General features: G+C 47.3%; 1 protein-coding gene across 2 annotated transcripts in view; it reads left to right on the top strand.

Moving 5' to 3' along the window:
* GLB1 (galactosidase beta 1) overlaps positions 1-23,743 on the top strand; it is a 149,060-nt gene that overhangs the window by 42,471 nt on the left and 82,846 nt on the right. For both annotated transcript variants that reach the window (XM_082259525.1, XM_082259526.1), the window contains 2 exons: positions 13,776-13,870; positions 13,999-14,179. In XM_082259525.1, coding sequence (XP_082115651.1) covers positions 13,776-13,870; positions 13,999-14,179 — 276 coding nt within the window. The remainder of the gene's footprint in view (positions 1-13,775; positions 13,871-13,998; positions 14,180-23,743) is intronic.

Genomic DNA, 23,743 nt, shown 5'->3' with positions numbered 1-23,743 from the left:
TTCTGCCTTATTTCTTTTTTTTTTTTGTAAGAAATAAAAAACCCAGAGGTGATTATACCACCAAAAGAAAGCTCTATTTGTGTGAAAAAAATGATAAAAATTTCATATGGGTACAGTGTAGCATGGCCGCGCTATTGTCATTCAAAGTGTGAGAGCGCTGAAAGCTGAAAATTGGCCTGGGCAGGAAGGGGGTGAAAGTGCACTGTAGGCAAGTGGTTAAATAGGCCACTGGGAGTCAAATGCTAATTGGTGAGTGCAGGTGTGCAATGTGCACGGGCGTGAGCGAAAGTCCGTACTGGCCTTCTGGTGGAGGAAATCTGGTTTACCTTACACCACCCTCCCCTCCGCTGCCCCTGTGTGGTCGGCTCCGCTGGGGCTCGTGCCCAAGCGGCTGGGCGTCCACAAAAATTGATGCCGCGGCTTGCGACCTACTAGTCCATGTGACCGAGTCGGGTTCCTCCAATGGGGGTGTGGCCCCTGTGTGATTAGCTAAAGCCCCCACTCTTCCTTTGGGCATCTGTGTTTTGCTCCATTGGCCCTAATGGCTGGAATTCGTGCAATTGCGGCTGTTCCTCCACAAAAATTTAGGCCGCGTCTTGCGGCCAGCTTGGCGCCTCCCTTGGAAGGGGTGGTGCTGTGGGGGCAATTTATTTTTTAATGGCAGCCATGCAAAAATAGCTGGCGACTTGGTGGTGCTGCCAGCGCAGTGGGGGTTTCCCTTGTCAGTGTTTTTACACCTATCTGTGGGTCCCCCTGGTGGCTAATGGGGAATACTCAGATAGTGAGGATTCCTCCACGTCTGCAACCGCGCACGAAAAGGCGCTGGTGGACGCACTGATTGTATTTCTGCGTGAGCCTCTAAAGATGGGGGATGCAGCTGTGACAGGGGCGCAGGTTCCCTTTGGCACTCACAAACCACCCAGAGCGGCAAAAGGTGTTCCCCTTTCTCTTCCTAATTTGACAGAATTGTCGAGTGAGGACGACCGAAGCGCCTCCTTGGTGTCCCTAAGCGGTTTGCTAAGCAATACCCCTATGAAGAGTCCTTTTTCAAAAAGTGGTATGTTCTACCGGTGGTGGAACCTTTGGTTTCCAGGTTAAACAACGCAACTATGATCCTGGTTGAAGAGTCTTTTAAGGACTGGGCTGACAACCAAGACGGAGGCTGTGGCCCGAAATATGTTCACCCTGACTGGCTCTGCATTGAGACCGGTGTTCTCCATTGCCCTGGTGTCGCAAACTCTGACTGAGTGGGCTAAGCTTTTATGGCATGACCTGGAGGGAGAACCGCTCCCACCTGCCTTTGAGCTGGTGGACCAGCTGGTCAAGGGGCTGCAGTTTATCTGTGCTGCAACTTTGAATGCTGCTCCTCTAGTGGCTTGCCTCTGTGTTTCGTCAATGATCCTTCGGCGTGCCCTTTTGGTTAAACCGCTGGTCTACGGACCAGACTTCTAAAAAAGCCCTGGTTGTTCTTCTTTTTCAAGGAGATTGCTTGTTGGAGCTACCTTGGATGACACTAAGGGTCTCAAAGGGGGGGAAGAGTACCTTTCTCTATCGTTCATTGAGGGACGCAGTTCTCTGATCCTTATCAGTAGGGTTATACTGTCCCCTTCAGGAGTTGGACACTAGGCAAAAAAAAAGTTCTGGCTACACCTATTGGCAGTCCCGGAGGGTACACAATCTCTCTTCCTGCATAGGATGTCAGTTTTTTATTCTGCCTAATCAGGAGTAAGGACCTAGTTCCTTGCTGGGATCTTTGGTCCTGGGATAAAAGTATTTTTTTATGTAGATTTTTTTTTTTTTTAGCTAGCCTTTTTTTCTCCTGAATTTTTTCCTGTGAGATCTTTAAGCAACTATGCCGGGCTGGGCGATGGGCTGGATCTCTGTATCCAGTGGTCACCCCAGTCTGGGCAACGAGCGCGTGCAGGTCTTAACTCCTCGCTGGGTCGGCCGCGACATAGTCCCACTGGACGGGGACTGGCCCCGCGAGTTAAACGTGTCGCCAGGACGCACACGACAGGGCCCCATCTGTGTTCCTGGTATGGTAAGTAAACCCCCCCCCCCCCCCTTCCCTGACGGATTTTGGGGTGGACGCGGGCCCCCTCCCTAGGATGGTCGGACCCTCACACTCATGGGTTTCCCTCTATCCTGTTGTGACCCCACCTCCTAACCCCCCCCCCCTCCACGTGGGGGACTGTTTGGGCCTACCTGGGGCTGGGACATCTTTTGCAGGTCGCATAGGGGACTGGGGAGTGCGGTGCTCAACCGATCGTGTGTGTGGGGGGGGGGGGTCTTGGTGAGGTTCCTGCTGCTGGATGGTGTAGATGGGCTACCCCATGTGGGTCCTGATTACCGCGTTCCCGCCATTTTCTTGTAGCCTCCGTCTGCTTTTGACGGTGGCCATCTTGGTACACCCGTTTTCAGCCATTTTGCGGTGGATTTTTTTGCTGTGAAGGCCGGTGGGAGTGCCTGGAGGCATTCTTTTGGTGGGAGGAGCCCCTCCCTTCACCCTGGGCAGTTCCCTGGCTCACTTCCTTTCATTGAGCCACCGCTGAGACCCTCCTTTTTTTTTTCTGGCAAGGTTTTTCCCTTCCAATGTACGGCTGTCCCCGGATCACTTGCAGAAGCTCTGTGGGGCAGTTCAGGCTCTGGTTCAACAAGCTGGACCTACTGGCCCTTTGATGGTTCCGTGTGGTTAAAAATTCAAGATGGTATTGGTTCGCACGATGGTGGCTTACCTACATCAGGGGGATTCCTGGCTTCCATAGACAACAAGCTGCCTACCTTCACATCCCGTTATGTTCGGGACACCTACGGGTTCTCAGTTTTTTGCCGTGGGTGGGATCTCTGTCGGGCTGTGGCGTTACCCCTTGATCTCGCTTCTGCTACTCGGGTCTTCACAAAGGTGTTGGCCTCCGGTCCTGGCGCTGTTGTGGCAGCGGGGCGTATCGGTCCTGGTTTCCTGGCCAATCTGCTACTCCGTGTGGAGTCCCCTATGGTACTGTCAACGAAGTTGGAAGTCACCATGAGAACTCTGGAGGAATTCAGGTAGGTTCTGAACCTTCAGAAGTAGTCCCTGGTTCCATGAGACTGGACTATCTGGGCCTGACTTTGGACTCGTCCTCAGGGTGCTTCTCCCTCCGGGGAATAAAACTCTGGGTACTTTAGACTGCGGTTCGACTGTTACTGTCCCGCACATGGTCATCCCTTCGGACCTGCATGTGAGTTCTGGGACTGATGGTGTCTTTTAGACAGTCCCTTTTCGCTCAATCCCTCTCAGGGATCCCCCAGGAGGCAATTCTTCTCGAATGGGACTAGTGGATCCAGGTGAGCCAGGTGACCAGGGAGTCTTGATCTGGACTCCTTCCACCCCTTTTTACTGGACAATTGTCACTGCAAATGCAAGCCTGTCCGGGTGGGGTGGAGTCCTCGGCAGGTTCTCTGCTTCGGGAGTATAGTCCCTGGAGGATCCAGGTTATCGATTACTGTCCTGGAGCTGAGAGCGATCCGGGTTTGCCTAGTTCCCTGGTTTGGGCACCTGCAGCTGTCCGGTGCACGTTGAATCGCGTACGCCTCGACCGTGGCTTATGTTATTCACCAAGGGTGTCCTTGCGGCCTTGGAAGTGACCATACTTCCTTGGGCAGAGCGCCTTGTTCCTGCTCTTTCTACTGTTCCCTTTCTAGGTGTGGATTGCCTCAGTCGACAGGCCTTGGATGCAGGGGAACAGTCCCTTCATCCGGAAAGGTTCCAGCAGTTGTGCCTTCGTTGGGGGCACTCCGGATGTGGACCTGTTGGCATCGCATCTACAGGATAGTGCAGGGTTATGGCCCGCTCCCGGGACCCTTTTGCAGGTGCAATGGTGGCACCATGGGTTCTGTCATAGGCAAGAACATTTGCTAGGTTCAATATGAACGATGCTGAGAAGTTTGGCATGGTCACCTGCGCAAGGCAGGCGCCGGCATGGTCGTGTGAGAGTGCTCACAGATGGGCCAAGGTCAGTATCAGCTGCTGTCTGCCTTTCCTCCTCTCAAGTTGCTGCCAAGAATCCTTCACAGGATCAAGGCAGAAGGGATTTCGGTCATTCTCGTGGCTCTGGACTGGCCTCGCCGAGCTTGGTACTCCTTCCTGGTCAGGCTAGCCGCTGATGCTCCTTGGAGAATTTCTCTCAGGGAGGATTTTTTGTCTCCAGGGCCAATCTCCCATCCGGCTTTACAGTCGCTGGCTTGCCTGTTGAAAGCCAGGTGTTGAAGGACAGAGGATTATCTGCTTCAGTGATTCCCACCCTGCTTAAAGCGTGGGCAGCGTGTTCTAGGATGATTTTTTTCATCATACGAGAAAGTTGTATATTGCATGATGGGAGTCTCCTTGGGCTCCCCCTCGCTCTTACTCGGTGGCCCTCTTCTTGGCTTCCTTCAACAGGGAGTCGATGAAGAGTTGGCATTGAGTACTGTCAAGGGTCAGGTTTCGGCTTTGGCAATTTTCTTCCAAAGGTCGTTGGCCGTCCGTTCCCTGGTGCGTAACTTCTTCCAGGGGGTGCGACACTTGGTTCTTCCGGTGCGACCTCCGTCACCAACTGGGGACCTTGATTTGGTGCAGTCGTTTCTTCATTGTCCTGTCGTTCTCCCTATATGTTGGTTCATGGGGCCAAGTGGTACTTCGTCCGGATACGTCCTTCCCTCCGAAGGTGGTTTCTAGTGTTCACTTGCACGAGGACATTGTATTACCGTCTTGTGTCCTAAGCTCCTACATCCTAAGGAATGTGCGTTTGCATACTCTGGACAGAGTTCGGGCACTCAAGGTGTACTTGGTGACTACCGAGTCTTTTCGTATCTCAGGTTCCCTCTCTGTACTCACGGGTGGCCCAAGAACATGGCTGCCTGCATCTGCTGCGACTGTTTCCAGATGGATCAGACAGTCGGTGGTGCAGGCTTATTCAATTAAGGGTCCGGTCCTACCTTTCCCTGTTTCAAGACGGCTACCTGGTCGTTTGTTCACACCTTTACCAAATTTTATGAGGTGGATGTGCTGGCATCTGCAGATGCCTCTTTTTGGCCGCAAGGTTTTTTCTGGCTGCTGTCTGGAGGGCTTTCCTTGAGGGTGCTTACTGTTTGTTTCAGGTGGGCCTCCTCTTTTGTTCTTATGAGTCCTATGTTGCCTGGTGGGCTATGTTTAGCCTTGGGGACTTGTTCTTTTCTGCTGTTCCCACCCCTCATTTTATGGCACTGCTTTGGGACCATCCTACTGATATGGATCAGAGAGCTGCCTCCGTCTATGGACGATAGAGAAAACTGGATTTTTGACTTACTGTAAAATCCATTTCTCTTAAGTTCATTGACAAACACAGTAACCGCCCCTCTATTTTGAGTTGGGTTGGGGTTTCTTTCTGACTCTGCTTTGATACAAAACTGACATCCTATGCAGGAAGACAGAGGGTGTACCCTCCGGGACTGCCCATAGGGGTAGCCAGAACTTTTTTTCTGCCTAGTGTTCTACTCCTGTAGGGGGCAGTATAACCCTACTGATATGGATCAGAGAACTGCGTATGTCAATGAACTTAAGAGAAAAGGATTTTACGGTAAGTCAAAAATCCAGTTTCTCTTGCGTCCTCCGACAGTCGCAGCCTCTCATTAAGCCTTCACGAGTGGGGTAATGGCGCTCTCTGCAGGAGCAAGCTAGGCAGTTTGAAATGTTAATAAAAAAACCTTTACTTGTATGCGGGTGCTGGGCCTCGTGGTGTCAACTTTTGAGGCGGTCCAGGTTGCGCAGTTCCATATGAGGTTCCTGCAACGGGAGATTCTCATCACATGGGACAAGAATCTGCAGTCTCTGGACAACCAAAGCCCAGCTGAGCCGGGGTATCGGAGAGTCCCTGATTTGGTGGCTTAGTGCTGCGGTGCTCCGGCAGGGCAAAATCCTTTCTACCCTTGTATTGGACAGTGGTCACCATGGATGCCAGCCTGTCCTGATAGGAAGGCGTCATCGGCAGAAGTTCTGCTCAGGGGGTCTGGACCCTGGAAGAATTCAGACTACCGATCAATGTCCTGAGTTACGAGCGATCATGCTGTGCCTGGAACATTGGATGGATCGTCTACAAGGCTGTCCAGTGCGCATTCAATCTGACAATGCCACGGCCGTGTCTTATGTCAACCCCCAAGGTGACACAAAAAGTGTCCTGGCGGCTCTGGAGGTAGTCGGCATTCCCAGGTGGGCAGAACGTTTAGTTTCAGCCCTCTCTGCTGTTCACTTTCCCAGAGTAGAACATTGGCAGACAGATTACCTCAATCGTCAGGCGTTAGACCAGTGGGAATGGTCTCTTCATCTGGAAGTGTTTCATCAGTTGTGTCTCCGCTGGGGTACCCCCGAGGTGGATCTGTTGGTGTCTTGGCTCAACAGAAAGGTACATAGGTTTGTGGCTCGGTCACAGGATCCTTTGGCGGATGCTACAGATGCGCTGTTGGCTTTGTGGGGTCAGTATCGTCTGATTTACGCCTTCTCTCCTCTCAAGCTTTTGCCAAGACTTCTCGGGATTGAGACAGAAGGGATTTCGGTCATTTTAGTTGCCCCACACTGGCCTCGCCAGGCCTGGTACACTGAACTGGTGCGGCTGGTTGACGATGTTTCCTTGGAGGCTTCCCATCGGGGAGGATCTGCTGTCCCAAGGGCCAATCTTCCAGCCTGCTTTACAGTCGCTGGTTTTGAAGGCTTGGCTGTTGAAAGCCCAGTGCTGAAAGATAGGGGATTGTCTGAATCAGTGATTCCTATGCTGTTAAAAGCTAGGAAATCTACTTCTCTGAAGATTTACCATTGTAAGTGGAAAATGTACATTGCGTGGTGTGAATCCCTTGGGGTTCCTCGCTTTTTTTGGTGGCTCGGATCTTGACCTTCCTTCAATGGGGGGGTTAAGCAGAAGTTGGCCTTAAGTACTATCAAGGGCCAGGTGTCGGCCTTGGTGGTCTTCTTCCAATGACCTTTGGCTACAGCTGTGGTGCGTACCTCTCTTCAGGGTGTTCGGCACTTGGTCCTTTGCCACCTTGGCACCTCGGTACTTTCGGTTCTCCAGTGTCAGGGTGCCAGGAAACCAGACCACACGAACATGCAAGTAAAATAATGCAGTTTATTAGTGCAACAATAATAAACGCACAGCAAGAAAGAGGAGCGTAATAAGGAACAGCCGGGGTCAAGTTTGGAAGCGAGTAGTCATCCAAGCCGGAATCAAGTCCAGGAGCGGGTAGTCATCCAAGCCAGGGTCGAGTACAGGAGCAAGTAGTCTGCCAAAGCTGGGTTGTATGCTGATGTGGAATCCAGAGCCAGGAAGGTCGTTGGGCAAGTCAGGTCATGCATGGAGGAACACAGGGCACAGAAGACTGCTAGAAGTTATGCACCTTGCAGCACAAACGCAAGGGCAAGGTCTGAAAGCCATCAGGTGATATATGTAGTCAGGTGTGCAACATCCTCACTGAGTGACGCCCAGGCAGCAGACAAGTGATGATGCAAACATAGTTTATGAGACGGCTGTCAGCACATGTCCAAGATGACTGTCAACGGGAAGGCAAGGTAAGACCATGACATCCAGCAGTCTCCCTTTGAGAATATTAGGAATTTTCCCCTGCCTACGCTGTCCAAGAAGGTGGCCTTTTTGGTTGTTATCACCTCTGCGTGCAGGGTGTCGGACCTGGCGGCGTTATCCTGTCCACCTTATCTGGTGATTCACAGGGATATGGTGGTGCTTCGCCCCTGTTAGTCATTCCTTCCTAAGTTGATCTCTGATTTTCATTTGAATGAAGACATTGTGTTGCCTTCCTTGGGTCCCAGGCTTAAACATTCTATGGAAATTGTCTTGCATGCCTTGGATGTGGTCCGGGCTATTAGGGTGTACCTGGCAGCTATGGAGTCTTTCAAGAAGTCAGACTCTTTTTGTGTGCACAGATTGACACCGTAAAGGGTTGTCTGCAACCATTTATAGATGGATCAGGGAGACACTGGTTCAGGCCTATTCCATCAGGGGTCAGGTCCCTCTTTTCCCTGTCAAGGCGCACTCTACTAGGGCGCTTAGTACCTCCTAGGCCTTCTGTCATCAGGCGTCAGTGATGCAGGTTTGCAAGGCGGCAAGCTGGTTATCTGTGCACAAATCGGTTTACAAAGTCTTATAAAGTGCATGTGTTGGGACGCGGATGCTTCCTTTGGCCGAAAGGCTTTGCAGGCTGCTGTTTAAAAGATCCTATTTGAGGGTGTATTGTTTTTTCAGGTGGGCTCCAGTTGTTTGGCTGAGCCCCTGTTGCCTGGTTGGCTAATGTTTAGCCCTGAGAATTTTTTGTGGTTTCCCACCCCTCATGTTTAACGCTGCTTTGGGATGTCCCATTGGTTAAGAATACCAGAAGCTGTGTCCGTCAATGAACGAAAGAGAAAATGGGATTTTTGACTTGCCGTAAAATCCATTTCTCTGATGTTCATTGACGGCAGGGCCGGTGTAAGGATTTTTGACTGCACAGGCGAAGGTGCAATTTTGTGCCCCCCCCCCCATTCTTCTTCCCACTTCACCCCCTCCCATATGGCATATACTTTATTTGTGCTCCATTAAGCTATAGTGGTTCCGCATGCATGGCACAAGAGACGGTGAGAGACTGCAGACATTTTACAAGAGACAGTCAGAGACTTCATGCATGGCACAAGAAGCGGTCAGAGACTGTATACATGGCACAAGAGACAGTCAGAGACTGTATACATGGCACAAGAGACAGTCAGAGACTGTATACATGGCACAAGAGACAGTCAGAGACTGTATACATGGCACAAGAGACAGTCAGAGACTGCATACATGGCACAAGAGACGGTCAGAGACTGCATAAATGGCACAAGAGATGATCCGAGACTGCATACATGGCATAAGTGATTGTGAGAGATTGCATACATGGCACAAGAGATTATCAGAGACTGCATACATGACACAAGGGATGGTCAAAGACTGTATACATGGCACAAGAGATGATCAGAGACTGCATATATGGCACAAGTGATTGTCAGAGACTGTATACATGGCACAAGTGATTGTCAGAGACTGTATACATGGCACAAGTGATTGTCAGAGACTGCATACATGGCACAAGGGATGGTCAGAGACTGCATACATGGCACAAGGGATGGTCAGAGACTGCATGCATGGCACAAGTGATTGTCAGAGACTATACACATGGCACAAGTGATTGTCAGAGACTATACACATGGCACAAGTGATTGTCAGAGACTATACACATGGCACAAGTGATTGTCAGAGACTGTATACATGGCACAAGTGTTTGTCAGAGACTGCATACATGGCACGGGTGATGACCAGAGTCTGTATAAATGGCACAAGAGACGGTCAGAGACTGTACACATGGCACAAGAGACGGTCAGAGACTTTACACATGGCACAAGAGACGGTCAGAGACTGTATAAATGGCACAAGACATAGTCAGAGACTGCTTACTTGGCACAAGAGACGGTCAGAGACTGCTTACTTGGCACAAGAGACGGTCAGAGACTGCATACATGGCACAAGAGACAGTCAGAGACTACAGGCATGGCACAAGGGATGGTCAGAGACTACATACATGGCACATGGGGTGGTAAGAGATTGCACACATGGTACACAGGGTGGTCCGAGATTGGCACACGAGGTGGTCAGAAATTGCATACATGGCACACGGGGGCAGTCAGAGATTACATACATGGCACACAGGGTGGTTAGAGATTGCATACATGGCACATGGAACGGTCAGAGATTGCATACATGGCACATGGAACGGTCAGAGATTGCATACATGGCACATGGAACGGTCAGAGATTGCATACATGGCACACGGGGTGGTCAGAGATTGCTTACATGGCACACGGGGTGGTCAGAGACTGCTTACATGGCACATGGGGTGGTCAGAGACTGCTTACATGGCACACGGGGTGGTCAGAGACTGCTTACATGGCACACGGGGTGGTCAGAGACTGCTTACATGGCACACGGGGTGGTCAGGGACTGCATACATGGCACACGGGGTGGTCAGGGACTGCATACATGGCACACGGGGTGGTCAGGGATTGCATGCATGGCACACGGGGTGGTCAGGGATTGCATACATGGCACACGGGGTGGTCAGGGATTGCATACATGGAACATGGGATGGTCAGGGATTGCATACATGGCACATGGGCAGGACTGGTACAATAATATACACTTGCTTGTCTCACCTTCCACAGACATAGGAAAAAATAAATCTTTGATCACTGACTGTGCTCTACACCCTTCAAACCACAGTCCTCCTCCTGTGCCTTCTGTTGGATTTGGCCCCTCCCCCTGGTTTCACTCGGCTCCAGGCTCCTCCCCTGGCTGCCTCTCTTCTCACATACTCTGAGACCCGCCTAGTTCCTGACCCTCCCAGCTACTGCCCATGTAGGAGGGATTGTTTTTTTTTTGTCATGATCCAGTGATGCTTCAACCATGCTCGAGGGCTGAAGAGAAGGGGGGAGGTCTTAAGGATTTCATAGTCTCGCACTGTGCTGCAGCTGGCAGCGGAGAGGAGTAGGAGGAAGACTTGTGCAGTCGGCAGGGCAGGGGTAGCGGAGCTGTAGTAAGGGGATGCTTCGAACGGACTAGGAGGTGAATTAAACAGCGGGCGGGGCTGTGCGGAGCAACCTCTTCCCGTCAGTGTACTAAGCTGGGCTGAGTACAGTGCAAGCAGGGCCGGCTCCTCGCGGCTTATCCAACTCCTGGGGAGTCCCTTGCTTTTGCGACCCACTCTCCTGGCGCCCTCAGGCGGCCACCTTGGCTGCCTTATGGCTGGCGCCGGCCCTCATTGACGGCACAGCATCACCCCTCTGTGGAGTTATAATTTTTTTGACAGTGCTCGTAATAAAACGGAGTACAGTTAAACCTTGGTTTGAGAGTAACTTGGTTTAAGAGCACTTTGCAAGACAAGCAAAATTTTCAAATAAAGTTTGACTTGATATACAAGCGATGTCTTGATATACAAGTAGCCTCAAGTCACAGCTAAGTATAAAAGAGAAGAGAGGCGCCTCTAAGTGTAGCAATATGGTTAAATTTAATAAAGGGACAACATTTAGCAACTCACATGGTTGATGGTTGGAACAGGCACATCTAAGGATGCAGGCATCTGGGGGTAAAGCTGTCCACATAGACCATCTTCCCCACCGCCATCTACGTCATCCCTTCCATGCTGCCCCTCACTTTCAGATCGCTTTACTGCAGGGTGGTCTTCCCGGTCAGGATTACAGACTGGCAGCTGGCGGTGCAGAAGATAGTCTATGTGGACAGCTTTACCCCGGATGCCTGCATACTTATATGTGCCTGTTTTATTCATCAACCATGTGAGTTGCTAAATGTTGAACCTTCATTAAATGGAACCATATTGCTACACTTAGAGGCGCCTCTCTTCTCTTTGATACTCTGTAGCTCCTGCTGGATTTTGCTTCTAATCCCCTTATGGAAGCGACTATTTGTGGATGGACATTTTATGCAACCTATCGCGATGCTATAATCTTTTTATATGGACTATAAACTGAAGGACTTATGAATAAATGGTTGTGGAACGAATCATCTGAGTTTCCATTATTTCTTATGGGGAAATTTGCTTTGATATAAGAGTGCTTTGAATTACAAGCATGGTTCCGGAACGAATTATGCTCGCAATCCAAGGTTTTACTGTAGTTATAGCAGAGAGAGGGAGTATACCCCCTGGAACTGCCCATGGGTGTAGCCAGACTTTTTTCCTGCCTAGTGTCATGCTCCCTATAGGGAGTAATGTAACCCAATGGTTAAGAATACCAGAAGCTGTGGCCGTCAATGAACATCAGAGAAATGGATTTTACAGTAAGTCAAAAATCCCATTACCTTCCCTTTTTTTTATAAGTACAGTAAAACCTTGAATTGCGAGCATAATTCGTTCCTGAAACGTGCTTTTAATCCAAAGCACTCGTATATCAAAGCGAATTTCCCCATAAGAAATAATAGAAACTCAGATGATTCGTTCCACAACCATTTATTCATAAGTCTTTCAGTTTATAGTCCATATAAAAAGATTATAGCATTGCGATAGGTTATATAACCATAAAATGTCCATCCACAAATAGCTGCTTCCATAAGGGGATTAGAAGCAAAATCCAGCAGGAGCTACAGAGTATCAAAGAGAAGAGAGGCGCCTCTAAGTGTAGCAATATGGCTTAATTTAATGAAGGTACAACATTTAGCAACTCACATGGTTGATGAATAAAACAGGCACATCTAGGTATGCAGGCATCCAGGGTAAAGCTGTTCACATAGACTATCTTCTGCACCGCCGGCTGCCAGTCTGTAATCCTGACCGGGAAGACCACCCTGCAGTAAAGCGATCTGAAAGCGAGGGGCAGCATGGAAGGGATGGCGTAGATGGCGGTGCGGAGGACGGTCTATGTGGACAGCTTTAGCCTGGATGCCTGCATCCTTAGATGTGCCTGTTCCAATCATCAACCATGTGAGTTGCTAAATGCTGTACCTTCATTAAATTTAACCATATTGCTACACTTAGAGGCGCCTCTCTTCTCTTTTATACTCAGCTGTGACTTGAGGCTACTTGTATATCAAGACATCGCTTGTATATCAAGTCAAAATGTATTTGAAAATTTTGCTTGTCTTGAAAAACGCTTTTAAACCAAGTTACTCTCAAACCAAGGTTTTACTGTAATCACATTGCCTCTGTACTCGGCTGCATTGAGAGGTTGGGGCAGGGAAACAGCATCTACTGAACTTCCCAACTAATTAATGTGTGTGTGTGTGTGGGGAGAGGGGCTGGCGTGTTAGGACAAGTCTGTTCATTGGAGAAGAGCAGGCTGAGTTCTCAACATAGAGAACTGACCATGCTGTGCTTTCATGCCTAGTGCGGTTACTTTTTATTAGGAAAGTAGAGGGGCTGGCAGGAACACAGAGGATTTCACACACCAGAAGTAATACAAAGAGAACAGGATACAGGATGAAAATTACTCTTAAATCTTCATTAAAATGTTTGTAGCATATATTATATTTTAGGGGTTGGTTTTGCATATAATTTTAATACAGAATTTAATGAGTTCAGGTGTATCTGTGCTGTGCATTATGGTGCCTTTTAAAAATTAAGCTTGTCCTGTATGTAAAACATACCTGCAAAAGGAAGACGGCATATACTTACCTTTCCAGCAGTCTGTTTCTTAATAAGTTGCTTCTTCACTGCTCACTGCCCTTTGCAATTATTCACTTTTTTTTTTTTTTTTTTATGTATTTTCGTATGTTCAAAAATAAAAATGCAATTTTTTAGTAGGTAAATTATATATCTACGATTTTCAATATAACATTTTTCATCCTGATCATAAAATATGTACAAAAGCATTCCACAATCTGTCTAAAGGTAAAGATCCACTAAAATTAATTTAAATATATGTACATACGCACCTTGGGCTCTATTTATGAAACGTTTGTTGCACGACTGTCAGAAGCTTAAATGCAGATAAGCTAAATGTCCTGCATTTTTTCTAAGAGATCAATGCCTGTATCATCAGCTTCATTTAGTAGCCACAATGCAGTATACTTTTCTCATTGAGGTATTTCAGGAAAATATACCGCATTTTGGCTACTAGATGGAGCTTGAGGATACAAACATTAATTGGGAAAAACATTGGACATTTTGTTCAACTTGCATAAATGCTTCTACATTCGTGCAACAAATGTTTTTTAAAAAGTCCCCCAAGTTTAACAAAAACGTTTTTTTTTTTTTTTAAGATTATCTCCAGGCTGTGGATAACTGGATGAGTGTATTCCTTCCCAAGATGAAACCGCTTCTTTATCAAAATGGTGGTCCAATTATCACTGTTCAGGTGAAAAAAAAAAAAAAATTGTTGTCATTTGCATATTTTAAAATTATTTATATATTTAGTTATTATTAAATCTAACACCCATTAACAGATTGTCTATGAATGCTTTTAATACTTTTGTTATTGAACAGGTTGAAAATGAGTACGGAAGCTACTTTACTTGTGATTACGATTATCTTCGTCATCTCACAAAAGTGTTCCGCCAACATTTAGGGGATGAAGTGATTCTGTTTACAACAGATGGCTCTGGACTACCATATGTAAGATGTGGATCCATTCAAGGCTTGTATACAACTGTGGATTTTGGGCCAGGTTAGTTAAATATATATTTATATATTCACAGGTGAGGTGAACAGCACAACGGTGTTCTTTCAATGCAAGCAATCAGGCCATCCAATATATATATATATATATATATATATATATATATATATATATATATATATATATATATATATATATATATATATATATATATATATATATATATATATATATATAGAAAAACAAATCCAGGGATTGCTGCACTTAAAAATTTATTGAAGAAAGTTCACATACCGACAAACTGCATATATATATATATATAATATATATATATGTAAACAATAAGAAGAAATATTGGTGGACATATTATCTATTGATAATAGGTTTTCACCAGAATACTTTCTATGGGATGTTAGAGGGTGACTACATCTCGTTTAACTGAATTTAGGATGGATTGAAAAGAAATGCTAATTTGTTTTGTCTAATTATCGAATTGATACCGAATTTATTCCTGGTGTGAAATGTATCTATATAAAAGAAAGGATGTAATGATATTGTTTCATGTTTGTTCCTACCTGAAGAAGGGCGCAAGCTTTATAGCCCAAAACTGTTGTTCACGGAATGATATGCAACTTTTCTTTGTGAACTTTCTTCAATAAATTTTTGAGTGAAGCAATCCCTAGTTATAGATATATATATTAGTGTGTGTAGCAGGATTTCTAGGCCTTAAGCCAAAGATGGGTCTGCCAATGCTACCGGTGACACTTCCAACACATTTGAGTTGTGACCCCAGGTGTGAGAACTGAGACAATGACCATTCCGGCATCTTTGGTTTGTTTGTTTTATTGTAATTAGCAGATAGGAGAAGGGAATGAGTGGGATTCTTCTCTGGCTCAACTAGGTACACTTTGGGACACTTGAAGAAAAATGCCTGTTAGTGCTGCCTTGACGCCAGCTGAATGCCAACCAGCGCTTCCTGACGCTCAGAAATGCTATAGTACTGAAACTGTGCTGGAACCTCGACTTTATAATTCTGAAGATCCAGGACTGTAGAACAATTGACTCCTGACACTGCTTTAGCTCAAAAGTAACTGAACAGCTCCCTCCAGCCCTGCACTTGCTGAGGTAGCTCTGTGTAGATACTTGTGCTGCTGCAACTCTTAACCTGTACACTTCACACTGTACACTGACTCTTCAAGGCCCAAACTGCAGGCGCCCCCTTTACACTTCAGGGTTCTCTACATAGGTACCCTCTCTAATACTTCAGGGTCCTCTGACTAGGCCCCCCCTTTAACAGTTAGCTGACTCCCGGATCCCTAGAACCTTCTCCGGAGTGGTCCCCTCTGACACTAGGCAGACCCCCAGGGGCAGTCCAAATTACTTACGACCTTTGTAGGCTTTCCTGGAACTGGACCCCTCTCTCTCCGCTGGTTCTCGGCACACCGGATCCCCTCTGCAGCTTAGCTTCCACACTCTTTGGATTCCCAGGCCACCACCCGGGACACCCGCTTCCTCTGACAAGAGGAGAGACAGCCGTAGTCTCCCTCCTGGGACTCTGCTTCCCGCCAAAGACACCGCATCATGCGCCCCCTTCAGACTTATACCCACTCCCAGAATCCTCTGCGGCAGAATCTGCCTTTTGGGGTAGTTACAAGCCCGAATGTGTCCTTGATTGGGTTTCCTCCACTGCCCAATGAGAAGCCTTTCATGGAGCCAGTGGGGAGACTCTCCTCTCAGCAGACACACCTGGGAACCATGATCACCTACTGAAAATCATGGCCCTGCTGTTAGGCAGCCAAGACCCATATACTTTACCTAGCACCTACCTGTAGGGTGCTGTGTGTGTGTGTGTGTGTGTGTGTGTGTATATGTATGTGTATATATATATATATACTGTATGTATGTGTGTGTGTGTATATATATATATATATATATATATATATATATATATATATATATTTCTCTATCGCTCATTGACAGACATAGTCCTCGGTGATTCAGCACCTCCGAGTTATGCTGCCCTCCACAGGAGTAGGACTAGACAGGAAATAAAATGCTCTGGCCATACCCTAGGGGCAGTCCCCGAGGGTATATCCTCTCTCTCTCTGCCACAGCAAATCAGTTTTTTTCTGTCTAGTCAGGAGTAAGGACCTAGATACCTTGCTGGGATCTTCGGTCCTGGCAGGATTTTTTTCTTAAAAAGATTTTTTAGACAGCTTTTTTTCTCCAGTGTTCCTGTGAGATCTTCAAGCAAGAAAGCTGAACTGGGCGACGGGCTGGATGTTGAGATCCAGTGGTCACCCGAGTTCAGCCTACGAGCGCGTGCAGGCCATAGCTCCGCGCTGGGTCGGCCGCGACATAGTCCCACTGGAGGGACTGACCCTGCGAGTTAAACGTCTCGCTGAAACGCCAAGGACCATGAGTCACGGCGTCCGTATTGGTCGACAGCCCTCCCGCCCCGGTGGAGAGGGGTACTGTCAGGAGTTGGTGCCCGCCTGGTTCCGGTATGGTGAGTAGTATGTTCCCCCTTTCCCCTGACGGGTCTTGTGGTGAACGCGGGCCCCTCTCTGTATGGTAAGGATGAGTTCCCCTCTATCCTATAACATGGCACAGATCCCCCTACTTTGAGTGTGATTTTTATGTGCAAAAAGCCAGGAGGCTTGGTTTGGGAGATGACAATCTAATTGTAAATATGTTAAAAGATTGTAATCAGTGGCAGTATGGGTATCTTACTGTGATAATATAAATATCCTACCAGTCAGCTGCTTTCCAAGTCAGGTCTCCAGCAATAGCAGGTCTTCCGACGGCCATGCGGTCCGCCAGGGTCCGGTACCGCCGACCAGGCTGAATCCCCATGTAGAGAAGGTGTTGTGATGCTCTGCAGTCACGCCGCTATTCGGTACAACCGCCGCCATTGTTTTGCTAGATCGCACGAGGCCGCCATTTTGGCATAGCCTCGTGTCTCCAGCATGGGGGCGGCCATGTTTGAGGTGACCCAAACACCTCGTGGAGCTAGGGGAGGCGCCGGAAGGCGTACGGAGGGGCGGAGCCGCCTCCTTTCTTCCCGGGCAGCCAGCCAAGAGACTTCTTGTCGATTTAAGACAGTGCTGAGACAAGTGCAGTGGAAAACTCTGAGCATCAAGTGGTGAGCCTGGGGGTCTATCTCTCTCTTTCTCGCTCGATAGGGGTCCCTGAGCAGCTAACACTGAGGGGCTTTGTAGCGCGGGGGGTCTAAAAAAAAAAAAAAAAGTTTTATTTTTGGATTGAAGTTTCCGGGTAGTAACTGGAATTATCATGGACCCTGCCACACAAGCACCCCCACCTGTTTTCCTCGAGGGGACCACGGGACCCGCCGGTGCACAGAGTATAGACGCATTTACATCAGTTTTGGAGTCTTTGGTGGCTCGGGTGGAGACGGCCTGTCAGGGACGGGGGTCAAGAAAGCGACCCCCGCCTACCCCTATATCATCTGACACCTCTGACTCAGATTCAGAGATGATCACTGCAGCTGCAGGTCCCTCTGCAAGGGCTGTTATCTCAGGTAAAGTTCCCTCAGACAGTGAGGAGGACGATCATTCTTCCGCCATAATTCAGGAAGAAGCATTGGTGGACGCACTAGTTGTGGCGGTGCGGGAAACCTTAAGACTTGAGGTTTTACCGGCAGAGGCAACTGAAACTGAGATTCCCTTTGGTACTAACAAGCCCATCAAAACGGTGAAGGTTTTTCCTGTACCCAAGTGTTTTGGTAATAAAATTAAAGAAGAATGGGAGCATTCTAAGCGTACCTTTACTATTTCCAAGCGTATTGCTAGACGCTATCCGTTTGAGGAATCCCTCATTAAGAAATGGACGGTACCACCAGTGGTGGATCCACCTATTTCCAGGCTGAATAAAGCCACGGTTATCCCAGTGGAGGACACTTCGTCCTTTAAGGATCCGGTAGATCGAAAGGTGGAAGCGGAGTCCCGCACTATCTTCTCCCTGATAGGGTCAGCATTTAGACCAGTAATTGTTATTGGTCTAGTTTCCCAGACACTAATGGAATGGGCGAGATTGGTACGCCAAGACCTGAGGGGGAAATATCCCCCAGGGAACATCTGATTTGATGGAACAGATTATACAAGGGCTACAGTTTGTCTGTGACGCAGCCTTGGATGCTACCCCCCTATTAGGGCATGCATCTATGTCAGCGGTAATCCTCAGACGTGTGCTGTGGTTAAAATGCTGGTCAGCAGACCTAGGTTCCAAAAAGACCTTGACGAATCTCCCCTTTTAGGGGAATCGCCTATTTGGGGCCACCCTAGATGAGATCATTAAGGACGCCACTGGGGGCAAGAGCACTTTCTTGCCACAGGCTGCTAAAGCTAAGGGACCTCGTAACAAGCGAGGACCTTTCTTTACCGCCCATAAAGGGTTCGCACGCCTGGCTGGAACAAGCGGGAAAGGCAAGACTCCTTCAGGAGGGTTCAAGAAGGGCTGGTCGGACAAACAGAGGACCGACTCAGCCAAACCCGAAGCAAAGGATTACACAGCCTGAAGGTGCGCCCCCACCCGGTTTGAGGGTGGGGGGACGTTTTCACCGGTATTCAGAACATTAGATCGAGCATCGACTACTGCTACCGGTGCGATTCTTCCCTTCCAACATTTAAGTACTACAGGGAGCGGTAGTTACCGTTCCCTGAACAGATCTTTTCCTTTACCTTTTCCAAAGATTAGTCTCAATTCCCCACAGGAATCGGATCTGGTTGACCAGACAGACCAAGAAGTCTCTAGCCAGGTGACTTCGGTCCCTGAGGTTCAACCAGGAAAGATCACCGTTCCTGATAGGAATCAGGTGTCTGATAAATGTGTGGGAACAGAAAACGACCAGACTTTGTCGGATGGTCGGGGCCAGATAGCTCTAGGGTCGCCTGGTTCAGATCCAGTCAGCGCCAGTGGTCCTAGAAATTCTAGGCTGGCCTCGTCAAGCCGGCCTGGCCGACTTGGACATGCTAGTCGCGGACGTTCCGTGGGAACTTCGTCTCGGGGAGTATCTGCGGTCTCAAGGACCAATCTACCATCGTGCTTTACAGTCGCTGGTTTTAATGGCCTGGCCATTGAGACCCAAGTACTGAAGGACAGAGGGTTGTCAGCTTCAGTCATTCCTACCCTTATTAAGGCTAGGAAAGCGACTTCCAGCAGAGTCTATTATCACACATGGAAGACTTATATCGCGTGGTGCGAATCTTTAGGATTTCCTCCACGTACCTATTCGGTGACTCGAATATTGGCCTTTTTGCAAAAAGGGGTTGAGCAGAAACTAGCCTTGAGCACCATCAAGGGTCAAGTTTCAGCATTAGCAATCTTCTTTCAGAAACCTTTAGCTACCAAGTCCTTGGTGCGGAATTTCATCCAGGGGGTGCGGCACCTGGCTCCACCAGTCCGCGCGCCCTTACCGCCCTGGGATCTTAATTTGGTTTTGTCGGTTCTACAGAAACCTCCCTTTGAAAACATCAGGGAGATTCCCTTGCTTACTTTATCCCAGAAGGTGGCCTTCTTGGTGGCTATCACTTCTGCACGCAGGGTGTCAGAACTGGCTGCTTTATCATGCCAGTCCCCATACTTAGTGATTCATAGGGATAAGGTAGTACTTCATCCTAAGCCATCCTTTCTTCCTAAGGTGGTTTCAGATTTTCATCTGAATGAAGATATTGTACTACCTTCCTTGTGTCCTCAGCCCAATCATCATCGGGAACATGCGTTGCATTCCTTGGATGTGGTTCGGGCAATCAGGGTATACCTGAAGGCTACGGAATCGTTCCGTAAGACGGATTCACTTTTTGTGATCACGGATGGCCCCAGAAAGGGGTTGCCTGCATCTGCTGCGGCTATCGCCAAATGGATTAGACAGACGGTGGTACAGGCTTATTCTATTAAGGGTCAGAGTCCTCCGTTCCCTGTTAGGGCGCACTCCACTCGAGCGCTCAGTACTTCCTGGGCCTTCCGCCATCAGGCGTCAGTGGTCCAGGTATGTAAGGCGGCCACCTGGTCGTCGGTACATACCTTTACAAAATTTTATAAAATTGATGTGATGGCATCGGCGGATGCCTCATTTGGCCGCAAGGTTTTGCAGGCCGCAATTTGAGGAGACCGGAGGTCTACCTCGAGGATTTTTTCTGTTGAAAAATTTTTTGTTGAGTCTCATCATTGAGGATGAGCATTGTAAAACTTCTAGTTGGCACTGGTTGGGCCTTCTAGATTGGATTTAATTTCCATTTTTCCCACGCCTCATTTGTGGTACTGCTTTGGGACGTCCCGGAGGTGCTGAATCACAGAGGACTACGTCTGTCAATGAGCGATAGAGAAAAATGGATTTTTGTAAAATCTTACCGTAAAATCCTTTTCTCTTAGCTCATTGACAGACGTAGTACCCGCCCCTCTGTTTTGGAGTTGGGTTGGGTTAAATTCTCTAAACACTGCTTTGTGACATAACTGATTTGCTGTGGCAGAGAGAGAGAGGATATACCCTCGGGGACTGCCCCTAGGGTGTGGCCAGAGCATTTTATTTCCTGTCTAGTCCTACTCCTGTGGAGGGCAGCATAACCCGGAGGTGCTGAATCACCGAGGACTACGTCTGTCAATGAGCTAAGAGAAAAGGATTTTACGGTAAGATTTTACAAAAATCCATTTTTAGTATCTCACAAAAGTGAGTACACCCCGCACATTTTTGTAATTATTTTATTATATCTTTTCATGTGACAACACTGAAGAAATGACACTTTGCTAAAATGTAGAGTAGTGAGTGTACAGCTTGTATAACAGTGTAAATTTGCTGTCCCCTCAAAATAACTCAACACACAGCCATTAATGTTTAAAATGCTGAGCACGTGCACACAACTTCTTTGGTTGACCATGGCAAGGCCTGTGCTGAGTAGAACCTGTCCTGTTAAACTGCTGTATTGTCTCGGCCACCATGCTGCAGCTCAGTTTCAGGGTCTTGGCAATCTTGTTATAGCCTAGGCCATCTTTATGTAGAGCAACAATTCTTTTTTTTCAGGTCCTCAGAGGATTTTTTTGCCATGAGGTGCCATGTTGGACTTCCAGTGACCAGTATGAAAGAGTGAGAGCGATAACACCAAAATTTAATATAAAAAATATAAAAATGAAGGAACACTATCATTGTTTATTTGTTACAAAGAATATAACAGAATATGTAAAGGAAAGGAAACTAAGGACGCAAAAATTCAAAATGCAATGGATTGCAAAAGATAGAACAAACCCCCCAAAAATTCTTCAAATCTATTAACCACTTAAGCCCCGGAAGATTTGGCTGCTCAAAGACCAGGCCCTATTTTGCGATTCGGCACTGCGTGACTTTAACGGACAATTGCGCGGTCGTGCGAGGCTGTACCCAAACAAAATTGACGTCTATTTGATCACCTGTGCGATTTTTTTTTTTTTTTTTTTTTTTTTTTTTTTTTTTTTTTTTTTTTTATTGCGCTATAAACAAAAAAATGAGCGACAATTTTGAAAAAATAACAATATTTTTCAAATTTTTTTTTTATATGAAATTTAAAAAAAAAAAAAAAAAAATTTGTTTTCTGCTACATTTGTTTGGTAAAAAAAATCTCAATACGTGTATTTTGATTGGTTTGTGCAAAAGTTATTGCGTTTACTAACTATGGGAAAGATTTGTCATTTTTTTTTTTTTTTTGCGGGACTGCGACATTGCGGTGGACAGATCGGACCCCTAACTGACATTTTTTACACTTTTGGGGGTACCAGTGACATTACTACAGTAATCAGTGCTATAAATAAGCACTGTTACTGTCAAAATGACACTGGCAGGGAAGGGATTAACTTTATTGGTGATCAAGGGGTTAAGTGTGTCCCTAGGGGCGTGATTCTAACTGTCAAGGGGCGTGGCTTGTGATGTAATCTCAGAGACCTACCATCCTACATAGCAGGATCGCATAGTCTCTGTTCTTACATCAGGGAGAATGACAGACGGCTGTGTTTCTCCCTCTGCAGCGGGAGATCGTGAGTGACCAGCGGACATCGGAGCCGCCGGTCACTCGCAGGGGGATCTCAGTGAACGAGCGGACTGGAGTCAGTGGAGGACTATCTTCTGCACTGCAGTATGGCTCTGACTGCAACAGCTACACAGTGGATTGGACTGTACTACCGCTGCAGTAGGGCACTCACTCACTGCAATCATTTTAAATCACTACTGCACTAACATGCATAACTTTACATTTATCAACATTAAACCTCATTTGCCACATAGTTGCCCAATGAAACAGTGCATTGAGGTCAGCCTGTAAGTTGGAGACATCCTGTAAGGAAGTTATTCCACTGCATAGCTTGGTGTCAGCAGTAGTCCACTGGCACTGACTCCAATCCACTGTCTGTCTATTTATTTTTTTTTCTAGCACTTTTGCACTGACTGCAGCGCAGTCAGTGCAAAACTGTTAGAAAAAAATATAGACACAAGCTAGACAGTGGATTGGACAGACTCAGTGGACTGGTGGACACTGGACAGACACTACTACTACACTTTCAAATCAATACTCCGTTAAGTAGAACAATATTCTAGTGCAGAAAGCATAACATTTCAGCATGTTCACCCGTTAAACGGCTTCTTTTCTTTTCATAAATTGCTGCCACTTCACTAAAAACATGCTCACTTGGTACTGAGGAAGGAGGAGCAGAAAGGTATCTTCTAGCATGAGAAGCAAGTCTTTTGTAGCGTGCCTCATTTTCTTTCCACCACTGAAGAGGATCACTTTTTCTGTCAATTACTGGTTCCTTCAAATAGAGATGAAGTTCATCATCCAGGCTCATTATTGCAGATTCTGATGAATCCTCTGCATGAGGCCCCAATAAAAACGCTGAACATTACATCTATTTGACCACAATTAATTTTCTCTTCTGTCCGTTGTCTTTTGGGACATTTTTCTCCTGCATCCTGCTCTTCCACATCAGAAACCTTCTCTTCTTGTCCTTGACTTTTCTTTTCCTCAGGATGAACCTCCTGCACCTTCTGTTTAAATATCTTCGGTCAGCCATTGATTTGCCTTGGCCAATACATCATCAGAGGAGAAAGAATGGTTCTTGTATCGAGGATCCAAAAGACATGCAAGCACAACAGTTTTATTCTCCTCATGCTTCTCAAACCTTTTGGCGAGGCTGTCCCGCATGGCCTGCCTACATGCTTTGATGCCACCTGTGTTGGATCCTTCATTCTGTTGAAGAAGCATCTTCAGGACTCTCACACATGGGATGACAGAGGAAACAGATGAGTCTTAATGACTCACCTCCAGTGTCACTTCCTCAATGGGTATGAGCGTCTCTATAATGTTGGCTACTATGGCCCACTGATCTGCAGTAGAGCAAGAATGTCCTCCAAGTCCATATTCACCAGAATATATAGTGAGAGCTCGCTTCTGCTCCAGCATCCTCTGTAACATGTGTAGCGTTGATTTCCATCGTGTTGGAACAACCTGTATCAGTTTTATTTTTGGGTAGGCACTTCTTCAGCATGGTAATAATGTCCAGCAAAGCTTTCTGGTTTGACAGACCATCATTTACCACCAGTTGGAGGGTGTGTGCCATGCAACTGAGGTCTGACAC

Source organism: Pelophylax lessonae (assembly GCF_965119305.1).
Source record: "Pelophylax lessonae genome assembly, chromosome: 5".
NCBI classification, from domain to species: Eukaryota; Metazoa; Chordata; class Amphibia; order Anura; family Ranidae; genus Pelophylax; species Pelophylax lessonae.
This window is presented reverse-complemented; position numbering and strand designations above follow the sequence as displayed.